Genomic DNA, 19710 nt, shown 5'->3' with positions numbered 1-19710 from the left:
GTCCTACTTTTGTTGTTCAAAACATGACACCAGGAGAGGCTTGGAGTGGGCGGAGACCAGCTGTAGATCACTTTAGAATTTTCAGTTGCATTGCTTATGCACATGTTCTAGATGAGAAAAGGAAGAAGCTTGATGATAAGGGTGAAAAGTGTCTTTCTTGGTGTAAGTGAAGTGTCCAAAGCATATAAACTGTATAATCCACTCACTATGAAGATTGTGACTAGCAGAGATGTCATTTTTTATGAGAAGAGCACTTGGAATTGGAATAGGCAGCGACCTGTAAGCACTCCAGTCATTTTTTGATAGTGAAGTTGAAGAAGAAAAGCAGCAGCCCCTACAACAACAAATTCCAGTGGCTTCTATACCAAAAAATCCACCAAATGAGGCTCCAACAACCGCTATAACTTCACCAACAGTAGCAGTAGCAACTGATGTAGCAGCTGAATCACGTATCCGTCATGCTCGAAAGAGGCTTGCATGGATGTTAGATATGAGGTAACTGGAATTGACCAAACTGAAGATCCAATCACTCACTTTGCTTTATTTTCAGATTGTGATCCTACAACTTTCGAAAGTGCTGTAAAAGAATCAAAATGGTTAAAGGTGGTGGATGATGAAATTAAAGCCTTTGAAAGAAACGATACTTGGGAGCTATCTGATCTTCGAAAAGGGCACAAATCCATTAGAGTGAAGTGGGTTTTCAAAACAAAACTAAAGGAGAATGGTGAAGTTGACAAGTACAAAGTATGATTGGTGGCTAAGGGATACAAGCAAGAGTATGGAATTGACATTATAGAAGTTTTTGCTCCAACTGCAAGGCATGAAACAATCAGATTGGTTGTCGCATTGGCAGCACTGAATTCATGGCCTATCTACCAGTTGGATGTCAAATCGGCATTCTTGCATGGAAACTTGGAGGACCAGGTATTTGTTGATCAATCTCCTGGTTATATTAAGATTGGAAATAAGCATAAAGTATATAGATTAAAGAAAAACCTTTATGGATTAAAACAAGCCCCACAGGTTTGGTATAGTCGCATTGAGGCTTATTTTTTGAAAGAAGGTTTTCAGATATGTCCATATGAGCACACACTTTTTGTTAAAGTTGGAGATGGAGAGAAAATAATCATTGTCTGATTATATGTAGATGATCTTATATTTACTGGAAATGATAGTGTCATGTTTGAATAATTCAAGAAGTCTATGATGATTGAATTTGAAATGTCTGGTCTTGGTATGATACATTACTTCCTCGGCATAGAAGTAAAGCAGTCCGCTAATGGAATTTTTATCTCTCAAAAGAAGTATACACGAGAAATTTTGGACAGGTTTCAGATGAAGGACTGCAATCTTGTAAGCACTCCAATTGAGTTTAACTTGAAGCTGAACAAAGATCATTGAGGAAAGAAGGTGGACAACACACTTTACAAACAAATTGTAGGTAGTATGATGTATTTGACTGCAACAAGACCAGATATAATGCATTCTCTGAGTCTAATCAGCAGATATATGGAGAATCCAATAGAGATGCATCTGTTAGCTACCAAGAGAATCTTCTGTTACATGCAAGGAACTAAAGAATTTGGGTTGTTCTACAAAAAAAGGTAAAAGGTCAAATTTGGTTGGGTTTAATGATAGTGATTATGTAGGAGATCAAGATGATAGAAGGAGCACATCGGGTTATGTTTTTATGCTTGGCATGGGGGATGTTTCATGGTCATCTAAGAAGTAACCAATTGTCACTTTGCCAACCACTGGAGTTGAATTTGTTGCTGCAATGGTTAAGGAAAATTCTTGAAGAGCTACATTTCAAGCAAGTGGGAGCTACTAAAATTTTTTGTGACAGCAGCTCAACCATCAAACTCTCTAAAAATCCTGTGCTACACAGAAAAAGCAAGCATATTGATGTGAAGTATTATTTTTTAAGAGATCTCAGCAATGATGGAATAATTGATTTGAAGTATTGTAGAAGTGAAGAGCAGCTAGCTGATATATTTACTAAACCTCTCAGATCTCTTTTGTTCCAAAATTGAGAAGGTTGTTGGGAATTTGCACTTTGGAGAATCCTGCTTGAAGAAAAGAGCTGCATAGTTTAAACTGAAGTCTAAAAGCTTTCAGTTTAAGGGAGGGATTGTTGAATAATAGTGTCTTGCACGCTTTTTGTTGAGTCAATCTAAGATTGTCCTAGTCTTTAGGAGTTTGGTTATTCTTAGGGGTGTTCACAGGTCGGGTTGGGTCAGTTTATTGGGGTTTTCCCAACCGATCCGACTTGGTCGGGTTACCTGAGGTGGAAACCGAAACTGACCCACTGATAGGCCAAACCGACCTGGTCGGTTTGGGTCAGTTTCGGTTTCGCTCCTGTACAAAATGACACCTAATTGAATTCTAATTGTAATTGCCTAATGGGTTGCCTATTTGGTGTAAAAGATTTTCGAAAGTTAGAAACTATGATACATTGCCTATTCTAATTGTAATTGCCTAATGGGCCTTCTAGTTCTAGTAGAAGACTAGTTATAGTTAAGTAGGAAACTATTCAAACTAGGAACCATCGAACTAGTAGAAGACTAGTTCGGTTCAGGTCGGATTGATTTCGGTTTTCATACAAGAAAATTGAAACCGACCCGATATATCGGTTTATATATTGGCCCAACCCGAAACCAACCGGGTTGGTTGGTTTGGTCAGGTTGGGCATTCTTATGAACAACCCTAGTTATTCTGTTTCAGCATAACATGGTTTGTTTTTTAGGAAGCATCTTAGCATGATTAGCATGATTAGTGCCTATTTTGATGTTATTTCAGTTATGTATTTTTCTATATAAAGAGGGTTCAGGGAAATGGTGAAAAGATATGTAAAAATGGATAGATTTGTAAACAAATTTTAGATCTATTGTAATTGAACGAATATGTAAAAATGGAAATGTTGAAGGGGAAATGGTGAATAGATCTATGAATTTTCCAAATATAGGGAAATGTTAAACTACAAGATATGGGGAAAAAGTTCCCAAATTCGTAAAAAAATACATATGATATTGAGAAAATGAGAACATAAAAGAGAATCCAAAATGGAAAAAAAAACAAAGTCCAACGAATAAGATCTGGAAATGATTTTACTTTCAGGCAGTCCAAGAATATCTTATAAAGGAGAATGATGAAGGGGATTTGAGAATGAGCGATGTTTAGAAGCTTCAAACAAGAAGAAAATGCAAATAAAAAAAAACTAGATTAGATCTTAGACGCTTTGGACAAGAGGAAACTACAAAAGCCTCACCAATAATTTGATGCTTAGATCTCCATTGCCTATATCTCAAATCTCTGACGATGGATAGTTAGATCTCATATGCTTAGACACTCTTGGACACTTAGATCTCCATTGTTTGGAAGTGGTTGTAAACTTGATGCCAGATCTTAGATGTTGCTATGATGCACAGATTGAGAATGGGAAAATAGCCGTTAATCTTCACTAATACCAATGTGAGTAGGGGTGTCAATTGAACTGGATTTGGTTCAATCCAATCTAGTCCAATGTGAGTCCATTATAAATGGACCAAGTCCAATCCAATCCAATGAATGTTTTAGACAAATTTGGACTGGTGGTCCAATTCAATGTCTCGACCATCCAATCTATTCAAATTCATTTTGATTTAGACTTGTTTCAACACAAACATAGTCCATTGGCGCATGTATTCTTATCTTATATCAATGGACTAGATATTGGCTTAATCTAGCCCAATCCAATATAAATTTGTTATGGACAGACCAGGTCTAATCCAATCTAATAAATATTTTGGACCGGATTGGTCCAATCCAATATGTCTTGTTAGTCCATCACCCTTAAATGTGAGTTCTGGTGGATGAGGGTAAACTCTTCGCCTATTTCTCTCGATGGACTTTGAATGTGAATTTTTACTTCAAAAAACTGTAGTTTTTCACCCCAAGATTGAAATAAACCTTGACATGTTTGCATTTTTACTTTCGATCTTAGGGTTTTTTTTTACAATATTTCCAGATACTTGCAATTGAGGATTAGGGTGCAATAAATGCTTAGAACTAGTTTTCACACTGTTTCCAAATGCAACCTTAGGCATTTTCTTAATTGGATGCAAATATTACATCTAAACCCTGTAGCGCCACTAACTATTACTCAACTTGTTAATTTGTAACTATGGTAAATTATAGATAGGTACCCTGTACTTTGGGGGTATTGACAGATGTGTACCCTGAACTTTCAAAGATAGATACATAGGTCAATTTGTTAGTATTTCGTCAATTAAACATTACATAATGTCAAAAATACCATTCTCATGTTTTTTTTATATCATTTTGATTATGTTCTCACATGCACAACAAATAATATGTTCATTTTTTTCAACAACATTCTCTAGTGATGATTTTACTTCATAGAATGATATAAAAAAATACACAAAAAGGATTTTTGTAACATTATGTAATGTTTAATTGACAAAATACTAACAAATGGACTCAAGTGTCCATTTTTGAGAGTTTTTAAGGTACTTAAGTGTTACAATTGAAAGTTTAAGGCACATATCTATCACCTTATCAACCTGAGCTACTTAAAGACAATGGATGCGTATGGAGTATATTTGAACCAAATTCTATTATAAAACTCTCAGATCATAGCTTAGTAGCTCTAAAACTTGTGATTAATTAGGATCAAGATTTTGTATGCTTTTAATACTTGTAGGAATTAAAGTCTGAACCATAAAAGGAAAGTAGACCCTTTTAAAATCGACAAATCCCTTTCCAAATTAATGAAGGGTTTCCTAAAAACTTTCTTAAGATAAATCCCTGGTCCCCTCTAATTTGAAGTAAGGCATTTGAAATTTCTGCAAGATACATACAGGCTATTCATGCGTATTCACAAACAATTCTCCTAGAATCCAGAAATCCTATCATAGTCAGATTGTTTGTGATTGTGGAATCACAACCGAACCATTTAGGGCAGAATCATAATTCTTTTCTGATGGATAAATTAGTTCCAGCTCCAACTTGGCAATTTATTGAATTTTTTCGCAGCGAAGGCTCCTCCAACTTGTAACGCGCCGGCGCCGCCGTACGTCGGATTGAGACGGTTCCCTCCCCATCCTCTGTCCCCCTCCCTCCTTTCTCTCTTATCTATTGTGCTAGTGTATATGCGGAGATCACATCTCCGCCCCATAGCACATCCCCGCCGTGTATGAAAAACATCTCCCGATGATGTGAATTCGTATATACGCGGAGAAGTAGACTAAGACTTGGGTATTTTCCATGTATAATTGAAGTAGTTCAGCCACTAAATCTGAGCCGTCCAAATTCCATGATGCATTCTGTTCTCAAGTTAACGAGCCGCGCGGCGCTACCCACTACACTCCCACAATAGCACATAACTCAGTCTCACACACACTCCTCTCCCCGGCCAAAGGTAGCGTAAGATAACAGACAAGACAAGACATCCTCCGCTGACGGAGGAGAGAACGCGCGAAGCGTGAGTGAAATCTCTCTCTCTCTCTCTCTCTCTCTCTCTCTCTCTCTCTCCCCCTATTTAATAAGAAAATCCCACAATTTTCGAATCGGATTTTTTGGGTATATCTTTTCGAGTTACCCCCGACTCCGACTGACTGTGGTATGTTCCTCGTCGCTATCGGAAGAGTTTACTTTCACAGGAGCAACAGTTAGCGTTGGGGTTTAGGGACTGAATGGGTATCTCCGCCCCCTTCCTTTAAAGCTGCGGCCGGGATGTCTCTCGGAGAAGCGCTGATCGACTGCGTCAATCAACGACACGACCGGATTTCTTCCAAGAGGAAATTCGACGACTATGGTTCCTCTGACGAAGATTTTTGCGACTTAGTCTCCGTAAGAATGAAGAGAGACGAAGCCGATGTCGTCAATTCCTCCGGAGTAGAAAACGAGACTCGATTATCACCTAGCGGCAAAGTCGATGATGAATCTTCCGGTCTTGGAACTAGGGTTTCCGATGCTCGATCGGCTTCTTGCAGTAGTAGTTCGAGTGCCGAAGACATGGAAGGATCAGTCTCAAGGTTGCATTTTTTCGTGAGGATGATTTCTGGTGGGAACACGATTGTCTTACACGCCAACTCCGGGGATTCTGTTGAATCTGTTCATGAGCAAATTCGAAGGATAACCGGGATTCCGATCATCGAGCAGCGTTTGATTTACCGAGGGAAGCAGCTCCAGTGGGAGCAGACGCTCGCCGAGTGCTCGATCCAGAACGACGCGGGGCTCCAGTTGGTTGGGCGGATGAGGAGCACGGAGTACCCTCGTACTTGGCAGGTTGTCGACGACTTGGTTTCTTCCATATGCCGCCTATATCGGGGGGACTCCCTCCGTTCGTCCAAGATTGTCAAGTGCCGGGTGAAAGAATTCTTGACTATGACTCCGAGGGATGACTTTGAGTTGGCATCGGGGCATCTTCGGATTCTTAGGTCTTCTGGTGCGGTCACTGCGCTCGTCATGCTTTACCTCTCCCCCCTCAGAGGTAACAAAGAATGCGCCGAAGAGTCCATTCGGCTCTTTCTTGTTCCGAATATTGAGATTCTGTCCAAAAATGTACAGTCCCAGTGTGCTCCAATAGTGTTAGAATTCTGTAAATTGCTTACTAGCACTGCTCATGATGATCCACTCTACGCATCATGTCGAAGTACCCTCGCTATGTTGTTGGAGAATGCTGGGGTTACACATTGGTCCAGGTACTTTGATCACGTAGAGCCATCCGTTGTGATACGGGAGTTTTACCCATTTGTAAATGAATTAGCGGGTAGGCTCTCTAATGATTTAGAGTCAAGTGTGAACTCGTTACCATGTGAAGGGATATCTGCAAGTGGTATCCGTGAATTTAGTGCTTTCTTAGTGCCCCTGCAGGTAGCAATTGGGCGCCAGATGGATGGGGATGGAAAGGGTCCCCTTCATAGAGATTTGCATGGGGCCTGTCTCACAAGCCCATGTGATGGGAATGAGATTGAATTGCTGCAAGGTAATTTCTTGGATTTGCTCGGAAAAATTGATCAATGCCTTAAGAAAGTGGAGGAGTTTTCGGTTGCTAACGGAGCAGGAGAAAGTGAAAGCCACCGCACTGCATGGTCTCAATATCTTGCTATTCTAAAGGAACTGAATGTCATCGCTAAACTCTATCCTGGTGCCGAAGAAAAACTGTGCTTTGTTATGAGAGCGAGGCGGTTTTCTTTGAACACTATTATTAGATTTTCAAAGAGAAGTGATGATCATCATTGGCTTCTTCAGCATAAGGATGTGACTGATTTTGAGTCTAGGAGGCATTTGGTGATGATGATGTTCCCGGATATGAAAGATGATTATGAAGAGCTCCATGAGATGCTGATTGACAGGTCACAATTGTTGGCAGAATCCTTTGAGTACATAGCTCGTGCAGATGCTGAGGCCCTGCATGGTGGGCTTTTTATGGAGTTTAAAAATGAGGAAGCTACTGGTCCTGGTGTCTTGCGGGAGTGGTTTTGCTTGGTATGCCAAGCAATATTCAATCCACAAAATGCCCTTTTTCTAGCGTGCCCAAATGATCGACGAAGGTTCTTCCCTAATCCTGGTAATTCTTTTCTGTGTGCATGTTCTCCCTGTCTAATCATAGCATTTTCTGTTGTATGTGTCTATATCTCTCATATTTTGGTGACAAAATCTTTGATGTCTAAGCCTTCCTTATGTCACATAACCATACTGGATTCTGAGATTTTTCTAATTTCTAGTTACTGTACTTTTTATTTATTTCTGACCACAGTATCAATTTCTGAACGAGTACTTCTTTTATGAATAATGAGAAACCTTTGATGAGAAACTATTTTCCATTTGAAGTGTCTATCTTCAAACTTCAGAGAAAAAAACTTGCTTATATCCAATTATTTCAATCAGAAATCCCTGTACATATCTCATGTACTTTGTTTCTCTTTAATGAAATCTAGTTGTCTTCTTTCTTAAAAAAGTGCTGTGATGTATGTTTAATTCTACTTTTTTTTTTCCAAACAAAGACATTTTTTGTTGAGAAAATTTTGACCACTTTGTAGATGGTCTCTATTTGGCACCATTTAACTTACTCCAGATACAGTATTTGTGTTGGAGGGCAAAGTGAAGTTTTGGGTGGGCTTTCTCTCCCTTTTCACCCTATAAAGCCCATGATTCAATACATGTTGCAGTAGTTGTGTTCTAATTTTTTTTTTATTAATCAGCAATAACTTTTCCCCTTTACCTCCCTTTTTTCCCCAAAGTGCTGGTTGTGGGATTTGATTCCACGTCAATGGTGGAATAACCCAGCTAACACACCAACGAGCCAGCCCTTGATTGGTAGCTGTGATCTAAATTCATAGGTTGGTGCATGTATATACATTAAACTTGATGTAAGATAAACCTATGAAAGGTTATTGAATTTCTCAGGACATGCTTTGGACTTTGATTTTGATATGGAAATTACTTCTTATCCTGAATGTGTTTTCTTGGAAGGTCTTTGTTGTTTATATGACTGGCCAAAGGATAAATACCATAGAGGGTGAAAGGCCAAAGGAGAGACCTCTCATTCCCTAGGTAAATGGGTTTTATTGAAGCTCATTCTAAAGTGTCAGAGAAGTGTTTCCCAATGATGATCAAATGAAGGGCTTTTCCAAGGAATGAGCTAAAATATTCTCAGACTTTGTGCATTCGAAAATTTCATACTGTGGGCTCCTCAATAAAGACTGGAGAGTTATAGGGGGTGACCAAATTTAGAAGGGTTACAAGACAAATGTCCTTTGTGAAATGTGAAGACGACCTGAAGATTCTGGAACTAAGGTCCTAGGTGGGGTTTTAGGAAGAAATTTGGTAGGATTAAAGGATATAATGACCCATGGGAGGGGGGAATCTAATAGTGCATTTGGAGGTGGTTTGTCACAAGAGGTCAAAAACCACTGAAATGGGAAATTCTTCATATGGGGGAACTAATGAAAGAATTAACCTAAGATTAATTTTAGACTTTTATGGATGTTGAATGAATGCTGTAGAAGTCTTTTCACCTGGCATTGTCAATGATGGAAGGAGTACGAAGGGTGAGGAGTTTGAATATAAAAAGGCTAATCATTGAAGGAGACTCTAAATTGGCGATGGGATGGCTACAAAGCAGGGAGGCAAAGATGTGGAATTACAAGAATGAGATGAGGTAATTCAGATGGTTAACTAAAGATATGAAAGTGAGGTTTCAATAGGTTAAAAAGGACTGCTAATAACATGGCTGATACACTAGCTACACAAGGGGCAGGGTGAGATCAATTCTTCTGGGCATAATTGTAAGAAAACAAGAGAAGAAATAAGGGAGAGATAAGTGGTTTTATCTCCCATTAACCGTTTATAAGCAGTTGTTGTAAATGTACTTTCTTTTTTTCCTTTAATAAAATTCATGGTTATTGCTAAGTTGCAGATGGTGGAATTGCAGGTTGAGAGGGCTGATGTGAGGTGGTGGAAGGAGGGTAGCAAAGGGGTGTTTTTTGTAAGATCATTCTACAAAGAATTAGCAAGAAATCAGATTGAAAGGGAAGACATTAAAGGTGTTTGGGGCAATCCTATCCCTCTGAGAATTGAGGCTTTTGCATGGTTGGTGTCTCTAGACAGCATTCTCACCCAAAGTCACCTTAAAAGCAAGGGTGTTCAGATGGTGGGACGATGTTACCTTTGTTTGATGGAGGACAAATATGTTCTTCACTTATGTGTTTGGCTGTTGCTATGCGAACGTCATTTGGGGCTACTTCTTTTTCTTGTTCAAGATGAAGATGTGGGTCCCAAGGTCTCCAAAAGAGATAGTCACACATTGGCCAATTCTAAATGGAAGCAGGTTGGCGAAGATTGTTTGGAGCTGTGGAAGGAGAGATGCAGAAGGGTTTTTGAAGATTTTCAAGTCTCATGACTGTCTTGTCTCAATCATTGGGAAAAAGTTTTAGATTGGGTTATGATTCTTCCAGAATTTGCTGATGTTTGTATAAATTCCTTTGGATATGATATCTGGTCTGTTTTGGGCTTAGGGTTGATGTATTCTCTTTTATTGTATTTTCTGTTTTTTGTTTGGGTGATATCTCATTCACGCCCTCCTTTGTACTATCTTTTCTTTTTTCTTTTAATAAAATATTCTTATTTACTACCAAAAAAATGGTTATTGTTCAATGAATAAGGATCTTGGACTCAGGTTGTTGTTCAAAGGATTAAAGAATAAAGATCTCAGGCTCAGGTTTATCAGATTCACTCAACATAAGCACAGTATGAGCATTTGGGTAATGACTTTTTTTTGTACTTATGGGATGATTTTTTTGGGGGGATAGATCATCAATTTCTGGTACCACGTGCCATTGGGTGATATTGCATTTGTTCTTTCCCTAATTTTGACCCATGAGCTGGTCCACTATATGAATTCATATGCTGTGATTAAAACTCAGTTTTTCAAAATATGAATTTTTGTTGGCATTAAAAACATCTCTACTTAATTGCTATAATTCAAGTCTCTTTCTTTCCTCAGTGGGTGCAGATCCCTGTTTTCTAATTTCATTTTGTTCCAACTGCAGCATCTAATGTGGATCCCATGCACCTTGATTATTTTGGCTTCTGTGGTCGGGTGATTGCATTAGCTTTGATGCATAAAGTGCAAGTAGGTATTGTATTTGATCGTGTTTTTTTCTTGCAACTAGCTGGTAAATCTGTTACTTTGGAAGATGTGCGGGATGCAGATCCATGTCTGTATATGAGCTGCAAAAAGATTTTGGAGATGGATGCTGATTTTTTGGATTCAGATGCTTTGGGGCTGACATTTGTCAGTGAAGTTGAAGAGCTAGGATCCAGGAGAGTGGTGGAGCTTTGTCCTGGTGGGAAGGGCATTGTTGTGAATAGTACTAATAGAGAGGAATATGTGAAGCTCCTCATTAAGCATCGCTTTGTCACATCAATCTCTGAACAGGTGACAAAATTTTCTCGAGGATTTTCTGATATTCTTTGTAATTCCAGCTTGCAAAAGGTCTTTTTCAAAAGTTTGGAGCTTGAAGATCTTGATCGTATGCTGCATGGAAGTGAAAAGGCGATTTGTGTAGAGGATTGGAAAGCACATACTGATTACAATGGCTATAAAGAAACAGAACGCCAAATCTTCTGGTTTTGGAAAGTAAGTTGTTGTATGAGTGTAGCCTTCAGTTCTAGAAGCTTAGGATCTATTTGATAACCAGATGAATGGGCTGAAGTGAAAGACTCATTGCTTTGCCTTTTAGCAGATAACCAGATGAATCCTGTTTCACCATTCATTCTGTTCAATGCCATATCCATTGTTAAACTGTGGGCCTTTGAATCATTTCTTTCTACAAAGCAAAGTCGTTCAGTTCATGCACTTCAGCTGTTATGGGAACAGCCACTTATTATTTCATTTTAAGTGCATGTATGTTTTTTTCTTTTTCCCCTTCATGGTCTGGTTCCTTTGACTTAGGATTGGCAATTAATGGTTAGTAGTAATGCACTTCAAAAAAAATGGTAAGTAGTAGTGTAATCAATTATAATGTAGAGTGATAGTGTACTTCTTTCCAAGCTATTCTATGCATTGTTGATGTGATAATGTTACCATAATTAGTCTCATATAACACTATGCCTTTTATGTTTCTGCCTAAAACTGGGTGGTCTTGAGCACAAATCATACAAATCCTAGTCCGCAAGAGCTTCTTTTTGGCCTAAAATTCTCAGCCCAGTTTGACTGATTATTCCCTATGCCTTTATGAAACCTTGAGAATGGATTGGGTCTACCAGGTGGCAACAGATGTTACATCTGCTATTTTCTCATTCTCCTAATTATGTGCATAGTTATCAAGACAATGCCTACTTGACAATGTGTTTTCTAAGGGGGATGCTTTGTATCTTACCTTCGGTGATTTAAAAGGCGTGCATTGGTGCACAGATGAGATGTGTTTCAAGGCATGTGCCTCGCCTAGGCCTAGGAGCAGCCAGCCCCTTTGAAAAGGGGCTCACTTGGTGTGCCTGGTGCACCTTCCACCTGAGCCCAGGCGTGCTCTTTGCCCCTTTTCTACTAGTATCCTCTCATCTTCTTAATACAAGACATTTTTCATCAAACAAGATTTGATTCCTAATCCTTAAATTTAATGACCTGCAACTAAAATACATAACCAATCTCTTTATATATGAACCAGGAACTTAGGATGCTCACATGAACTTGCTTGGGCTTTGCCTAGGAGCTTGGTATAGATGCAAAGGGCTGATCCTGTAGAAATAGGAATGCAAGACGTTTAATATCACATTAGCCACCTGAAGTAATGCAATTGAGAGAGAAATAAACATGTTGAAAGTTTCACATGCTTGAATTGTTTAGTGGTTCAATAAATTTTATATGTTATGTTTAATTTTTTTTACATCTTCACTTTGAATATGTTTTGTCTGTTATGTTAATGTATACTAATTTAAGCCAATAGGATTTTTTAAAGTATTTAGTTTCTTTTAAAATTTAAGTTTGCATTTATTGAATAAGTAATATTTTTAATTTTAAAAAAAATTGTGCCACTTCTTGGGTTCCTAATGCTCCTTGCACTTTTAAAATGCTGCTTACCCTATTTTGCATACATGTTTATTGCCTTCTTAGGTGAAGGAAAGGGTAACGGCAGGCACTTTATTGTATGTGTTGTGCTTAGGGGTGCACAAGTTTTACTCCTACTTGTGCCATGTTGTGTTTTATGCACTTGACTAGAACCCTGGGAATGAATTGAGTCTACTCAGCTGCATTGCATGCTACAACTAATAATTCCTTACTGTTAATGCGCATAGTTATCATGGTGATCTCATTTTTCTTGGGGTACTTTTATGTCACATATTTTCTGCTTGCATGCTTGAATCCTTCCTGGGCAAGGTAGGCACATTATCATATGTTGTATACCATGCATTTTTTTTGGTGATATATGATATGTAAATCATATAACATTTGCTGTTCATTACTTGGATTCACTGTACTGTTAAATTTTTTATTCATTCTTATTAGGGATGCCAAGGGTTGGGTTCATCAGTTTGCCTCAACCCCAACCCAACCCTCTAATATTCCTACCCAACACCAACCTGACTGACTCAGAAATATGCCATTTCCGAATCTTCCCTGACACTATAGGGTCAAACCTGATACAAGTCAGACCCAACCTGCAGCCTTTTCAATTGTAATTTTTATAACACATTTTGAAAACCTAAAATCCATTAATTTAAGTTGGAATTTGGTTTATAGTTTCTAAGGTGTCATCACTTTATTAGTAAAAGAAAAACTGAAATAAACATGAAAAGAAATCCTTAACTCTAAAGCTGTGGAGTTGGAAGTCATAGCAAATTACTAGAATACCTATACATGTAGGGGGCCGTATCATGACCCGGCAGAGCGGGTAAGCTAAACCCAAACCCTACTTGGGTTAAAGAATCAAAACCCTAACCCAACCCTACACTAGAACAAACCTGACCCTAACCCGACCCTATCCCCAACTCAACCCTATAGGGTCGGATCAAGGAGGGTTTACCATTCAACCCAACCTGTTGACATCCCTAATTGTTATATGAAAATTCATGATTTTATACATCTTGCTTCTTTGCTAGTGGGAATATGGAATGGATTATATTATGAGTTCAACTACAGTGCATTTACTAATATTGGCTGTATGGTGCAGCATATGAACCATAGATTTTGCCTATATATTAATATTTAAATTTATGATTAAAAGTGGTATTGCATTAATTTTTTAATGTGGCTTATGTAAATTCATTAGTATTGATTTTCTTTTACTAATTTTCAAAAGAATAAGAAGTTGACAAGGCCAATGCTCTGTTACATAGCGCCACCTTGCTTCCTTGATATGTTTTTTTGGTATTAAAATAACTATGGCTATGTGTTTCCCATAATTTTATATACACAGATCGAGTGTTTATAATTTTGTGTGGTCTCTCGACACATGATGATCCAAAGCAGCATTGTTTCTGCATGGCAGCTATAGTTTTATTGGGACTTTATAAATGGTTAATTGATTTAAGCATTTATTATGCCACAGGCGTTTAGTTCACAATTGAATTGATTCTTTGTATCTGTTTAGGCTTTGAATTATAGATGCTTTGAATCTTGAAGCTATAGGACTTTTACTGTTGCATCAGTTGTCAGTTTGCTGGTTTGTACATGACCAAGTAAAATTACTGTGAATCTAGAGTACACAATAATTTTTAATGGAGAAGAATGACTTTTGGACTGTAGAATTGAAAGTATGTAATAATATTACTGTGAATCTAAAGAATAGAAAAGCTAGTTTTTTTATTAAGTTGATGAATGTTAGCCTAGGGATATTTGGAGATCAGATTTGTTTATGGATCTGCCATTTTGTTATGTGACTGTTTCACTTTTATTTGGGTGCTGTGAAGGGGCTTTTTGATGAAAGATGTTAGCATTGAATCAGGAATAAAATGCAATCATTGTTCTCCGTAAGAGAATCATGAAATTCCCTGATTAATGTGTTCAATTGTAAGAATTCTATCAGGCAAACAATTTTAAGGCAAATTCAGGCTATAATGGTGGTTCCAATCCAAGGAAGAGGCTTCTTTTTTGTCATTGTCTGGTTTGAAATTTGCCTTTTGTTGCTACCTCCCTCCATTTGTTTGCTTGTATTTAATTTAGCACAGATTACTTTCTTCTTGGGCTAAGTTGATTTTCTAGACCATCCTTAGAAGCTACTGCCTACATGGTTAGGTGGCTCCCCTGTTGCAGTCACGGAAAGAAGCTTAAGGCTTCATTTGGAAGGGGTACAAATACAAATATGTAGAGCGCAAAACCTTGTATTTTGTATTATTTTATATGTATTTACGCTGTACATATTTGTATGTTTTTTTCATTTTAAGTGCATATATGTTTTTTTTCTTTTTCCCCTTCATGGTCTGGTTCCTTTGACTTAGGATTGGCAATTAATGGTTAGTAGTAATGCACTTCAAAAAAAATGGTAAGTAGTAATGTAATAAATTATAATGTAGAGTGATAGTGTACTTCTTTCCAAGTTATTCTATGCATTGTTGATATGATAATGTTACCATAATTAGTCTCATATAACACTATGCCTTTTATGTTTCTGCCTAAAACTGGGTGGTCTTGAGCACAAATCATACAAATCCTAGTCCGCAAGAGCTTCTTTTTGGCCTAAAATTCTCAGCCCAGTTTGACTGATTATTCCCTATGCCTTTATGAAACCTTGAGAATGGATTGGGTCTACCAGGTGGCAACAGATGTTACATCTGCTATTTTCTCATTCTCCTAATTATGTGCATAGTTATCAAGACAATGCCTACTTGACAATGTGTTTTCTAAGGGGATGCTTTGTATCTTACCTTCGGTGATTTAAAGGGCGTGCCTTGGTGGACAGATGATATGTGTTTCAAGGCATGTGCCTCGCCTAGGCCTAGGAGCAGCCAGCCCCTTTGAAAAGGGGCTCACTTGGTGTGCCTGGTGCACCTTCCACCTGAGCCCAGGCGTGCCCTTTGCCCCTTTTCTACTAGTATCCTCTCATCTTCTTAATACAAGACATTTTTCATCAAACAAGATTTGATTCCCAATCCTTAAATTTAATGAACTGCAACTAAAATTACATAACCAATCTCTTTATATATGGACCAGGAATTTAGGATGCTTACATGAGCTTGCTTGGGCTTTGCGTAGGAGCTTGGCATAGATGCATAGAGCTGATCCTGTAGAAATAGGAATGCAAGACGTTTAATATCACGTTAGCCACCTGAAGTAATGCAATTGGGAGAGAAATAAACAAGTTGAAAGTTTCACATGCTTGAATTGTTTAGTGGTTCAATAAATTCTATATGTTATGTTTAATTTTTTTTACATCTTCACTTTGAATATGTTTTGTCTGTTATGTTAATGTATACTAATTTAAGCCAATAGCATTTTTTAAAGTATTTAGTTTCTTTTAAAATTTAAGTTTGCATTTATTGAATAAGTAATATTTTTAATTTTAAAAAAAATTGTGCCACTTCTTGCGTTCCTAATGCTCCTTGCACTTTTAAAATGCTGCTTACCCTATTTTGCCTACATGTTTATTGCCTTCTTAGGTGAAGGAAAGGGTAACGGCAGGCACTTTATTGTATGTGTTGTGCTTAGGGGTGCACAAGTTTTACTCCTACTTGTGCCATGTTGTGTTTTATGCACTTGACTAAAACCCTGGGAATGAATTGAGTCTACTCAGTGTTGTGCTTAGGGGTGCACAAGTTTTACTCCTACTTGTGCCATGTTGTGTTTTATGCACTTGACTAAAACCCTGGGAATGAATTGAGTCTACTCAACTGCATTGCATGCTACAACTAATAATTCCTTCCTGTTAATGCGCATAGTTATCATGGTGATCTCATTTTTCTTGGGGTACTTTTATGCCACATATTTTCTGCTTGCATGCTTGAATCCTTCCTGGGCAAGGTAGGCACATTATCATATGTTGTATACCATGCATTTTTTTTGGTGATATATGATATGTAAATCATATAACATTTGCTGTTCATTACTTGGATTCACTGTACTGTTAAATTTTTTATTCATTCTTATTAGGGATGCCAAGGGTTGGGTTCATCAGTTTGCCTCAACCCCAACCCAGCCCTCTAATATTCCTACCCAACACCAACCTGACTGACTCAGAAATATGCCATTTCTGAATCTGCCCTGACCATATAGGGTCAAACCTGATACCAGTCAGACCCAACCTGCAGCCTTTTCAATTGTAATTTTTATAACACATTTTGAAAACCTAAAATCCATTAATTTAAGTTGGAATTTGGTTTATAGTTTCTAAGGTGTCATCACTTTATTAGTAAAAGAAGAAAAACTGAAATAAACATGAAAAGAAATCCTTAACTCTAAAGCTGTGGAGTTGGAAGTCATAGCAAATTACTAGAATACCTATACATGTAGGGGGCGGTATCATGACCCGGCAGAGTGGGTCAGCTAAACCAAAACCCTCGGGTTAAAGAATCAAAACCCTAACCCAACCCTACACTAGAACAAACCTATAGGGTCGGATCAAGGAGGGTTTACCATTCAACCCAACCCGTTGACATCCCTAATTGTTATATGAAAATTCATGATTTTATACATCTTGCTTCTTTGCTAGTGGGAATATGGAATGGATTATATTATGAGTTCAACTACAGTGCATTTACTAATATTGGCTGTACGGTGCAGCATATGAACCATAGGTTTTGCCTATATATTAATATTTAAATTTATGATTAAAAGTGGTATTGCATTAATGTTTTAATGTGGCTTATGTAAATTCATTAGTATTGATTTTCTTTTACTAATTTTCAAAAGGATAAGAAGTTGACAAGGCCAATGCTCTGTTACCTAGTGTCACTTTGCTTCCTTGATATGTGTTTTTGGTATTAAAATAACTATGGCTATGTGTTTCCCATATTTTTATATACACAGATCGAGTGTTTATAATTTTGTGTGGTCTCTCGACACATGATGATCCAAAGCAGCATTGTTTCTGCATGGCAGCTATAGTTTTATTGGGACTTTATAAATGGTTAATTGATTTAAGCATTTATTATGCCACAGGCGTCTAGTTTACAATTGAATTGATTCTTTTTATGTGTTTAGGCTTTGAAATATAGATGCTTTGAATCTTGAAGCTATAGGACTTTTACTGTTGCATCAATTGTCAGTTTGCTGGTTTGTACATGACCAAGTAAAATTACTGTGAATCTAGAGTACACAATAATTTTTAATGGAGAAGAATGACTTTTGGACTGTAGAATTGAAAGTATGTAATAATATTACTGTATCTAAAGAATAGAGAAGCTAGTTTTTTTAATAAGTTGATGAATGTTAGCCTAGGGATATTTGGAGATCAGATTTGTTTATGGATCTGCCATTTTGTTATGTGACTGTTTTACTTTTATTTGGGTGCTGTGAAGGAGCTTTTTGATGAAAGATGTTAGCATTGAATCAGGAATAAATGCTATCATTGTTCTCCATAAGAAAATCATGAAATTCCCTGATTAATGTGTTCAATTGTAAGAATTCTACCAGGCAAACAATTTTAAGACAAATTCAGGCTAGAATGGTGGTTCCAATCCAAGGAAGAGGCTTCTTTTTTGTCATTGTCTGGTTTGAAAATTGCCTTTTGTTGCTACCTCCCTCCATTTGTTTGTTTGTATTTAATTTAGCGCAGATTACTTTCTTCTTGGGCTAAGTTGATTTTCTAGACCATCCTGAGAAGCTACTGCCTACGTGGTTAGGTGGCTCCCCTGTTGCAGTCACGGAATGAAGCTTAAGGCTCCATTTGGAAGGAGTACAAATACAAATATGTAGAGCGCAAAACCTTGTATTTTGTATTATTTTATATATATTTATGCTGTACATATTTGCATTTGTACTCCTTCCAAACTGAGCCTAAATAGCTTGGAATTCATTTTCAGATATAATTTGAAGTGTTGGTTCCTTGGTTGTGCTGCAAATGCAGCGAATCATGCTAGCTGCTTTGACATAAAATTTCAGTAACAAATCTCCATGAATAAAAAAAAATACAGCTTGATGGTTTGATTAAGGAGCTTTTTACTGCCGCCAAATTGATTTGCCATGATATTTTAACTCTAGTGTGTAAAAACTCGTGCAGATTGTTGATGAAATGTCTCCAGAGCAGCTAAGGGTTCTTCTCTTCTTTTGGACTTCATTGAAGTACCTACCAGTAGAGGGCTTTGGCGGTTTGGCTTCTCGCCTCTACATCTTTAAGACATCAGATTCTCCTGATAGGCTACCCTCATCCCACACATGCTTCTACCGGTTATGTCTTCCGCCTTACCCATCTCTGGCTGTTATGCGGGATCGCCTCCGTATCATAACCCAGGAACATGTTAGCTGCAGCTTTGGTATTTGGTGAGAATACTCTGCTGATTTATGATGATGGATTTGGTTGCTTCTTGCTTGTAAAATGGTGTACAGTTCTTAGGATCATAGCCTATTTCTATTTTTGTTAGGGCATCTTAAAAGCTAAAAGGTGGTGGTTATCACTTCGTGTTTACTTTAGCGAAGTACATTTTCTCAGCCCCTTTTGTCAATTGTGATATATGTAAGGTGTTATATAAGGTATACCAGAAAGAAGGCAGAAAGAAAGAGATCCTTGCTGCACAAGCTTCTCTCGCCTGATTTTTTCTCTGAAGTTTGAACCGTAAAGAGTTATGGAGGAGTCAATTTCGGTTTTAGCTGTTAATTTACTACCCTCTTCTTTCTCCCTGAGAAGAGCAAAGGGAAAATTAATTGAAAAATGAAAATCATTGATTCTGGTTGTTTTTATTTTTTATTCATGCGCGTGTATTTTGTTTGGGTAAGTTAGGGTGGTAACACTTAGTCCCCCCCCTCCCCCCCCCGAGCATTCATTTGTGACAATTGACAAAGACCCACCCGGGTCCCCGAACTTCATATGCCAGCAAATTGCCCCTGCCTTGTTAGCGGTTTTGATTTGGAAATTCAATTGGCGGACAAAATAAAGAAAATTGGACTTGATTTGGATATAACTTCGATTTTATTTGATAAATATCCAAATTTGATCGATTATTTAATTCTAAAATATAATATAAAATATGAAATGTTTTATACTTTTATATAATTTGTAAAAGTATCCTTGGGCCATTTCTTAATGCTACAAATCCTAAATTGACATCTTTTTT

The 19710-nt window shown here is 37.6% G+C and overlaps 1 protein-coding gene across 1 annotated transcript; it reads left to right on the top strand.

The window, feature by feature from the left end:
* The first annotated feature begins 5393 nt into the window (after nt 1-5393).
* On the top strand, nt 5394-19343 carry LOC148878415 (E3 ubiquitin-protein ligase UPL5-like). The gene is made up of 3 exons (XM_088954358.1): nt 5394-7573; nt 10557-11146; nt 18660-19343. The coding sequence occupies exons 1-3, from the start codon at nt 5734-5736 to the stop codon at nt 18921-18923; spliced, it is 2694 nt and encodes an 897-aa protein (XP_088810484.1). The 5' UTR covers nt 5394-5733; the 3' UTR covers nt 18924-19343.
* Nucleotides 19344-19710: the final 367 nt, after the last annotated feature.

This window comes from Nelumbo lutea, chromosome 1 (genome assembly GCF_056320005.1).
Source record: "Nelumbo lutea isolate HS-2025 chromosome 1, American lotus-T2T, whole genome shotgun sequence".
Lineage (NCBI taxonomy): Eukaryota > Viridiplantae > Streptophyta > Magnoliopsida > Proteales > Nelumbonaceae > Nelumbo > Nelumbo lutea.
The sequence above is the reverse complement of the archived record's forward strand: the minus strand, read 5'-3'. Positions and strand labels throughout refer to the sequence as shown.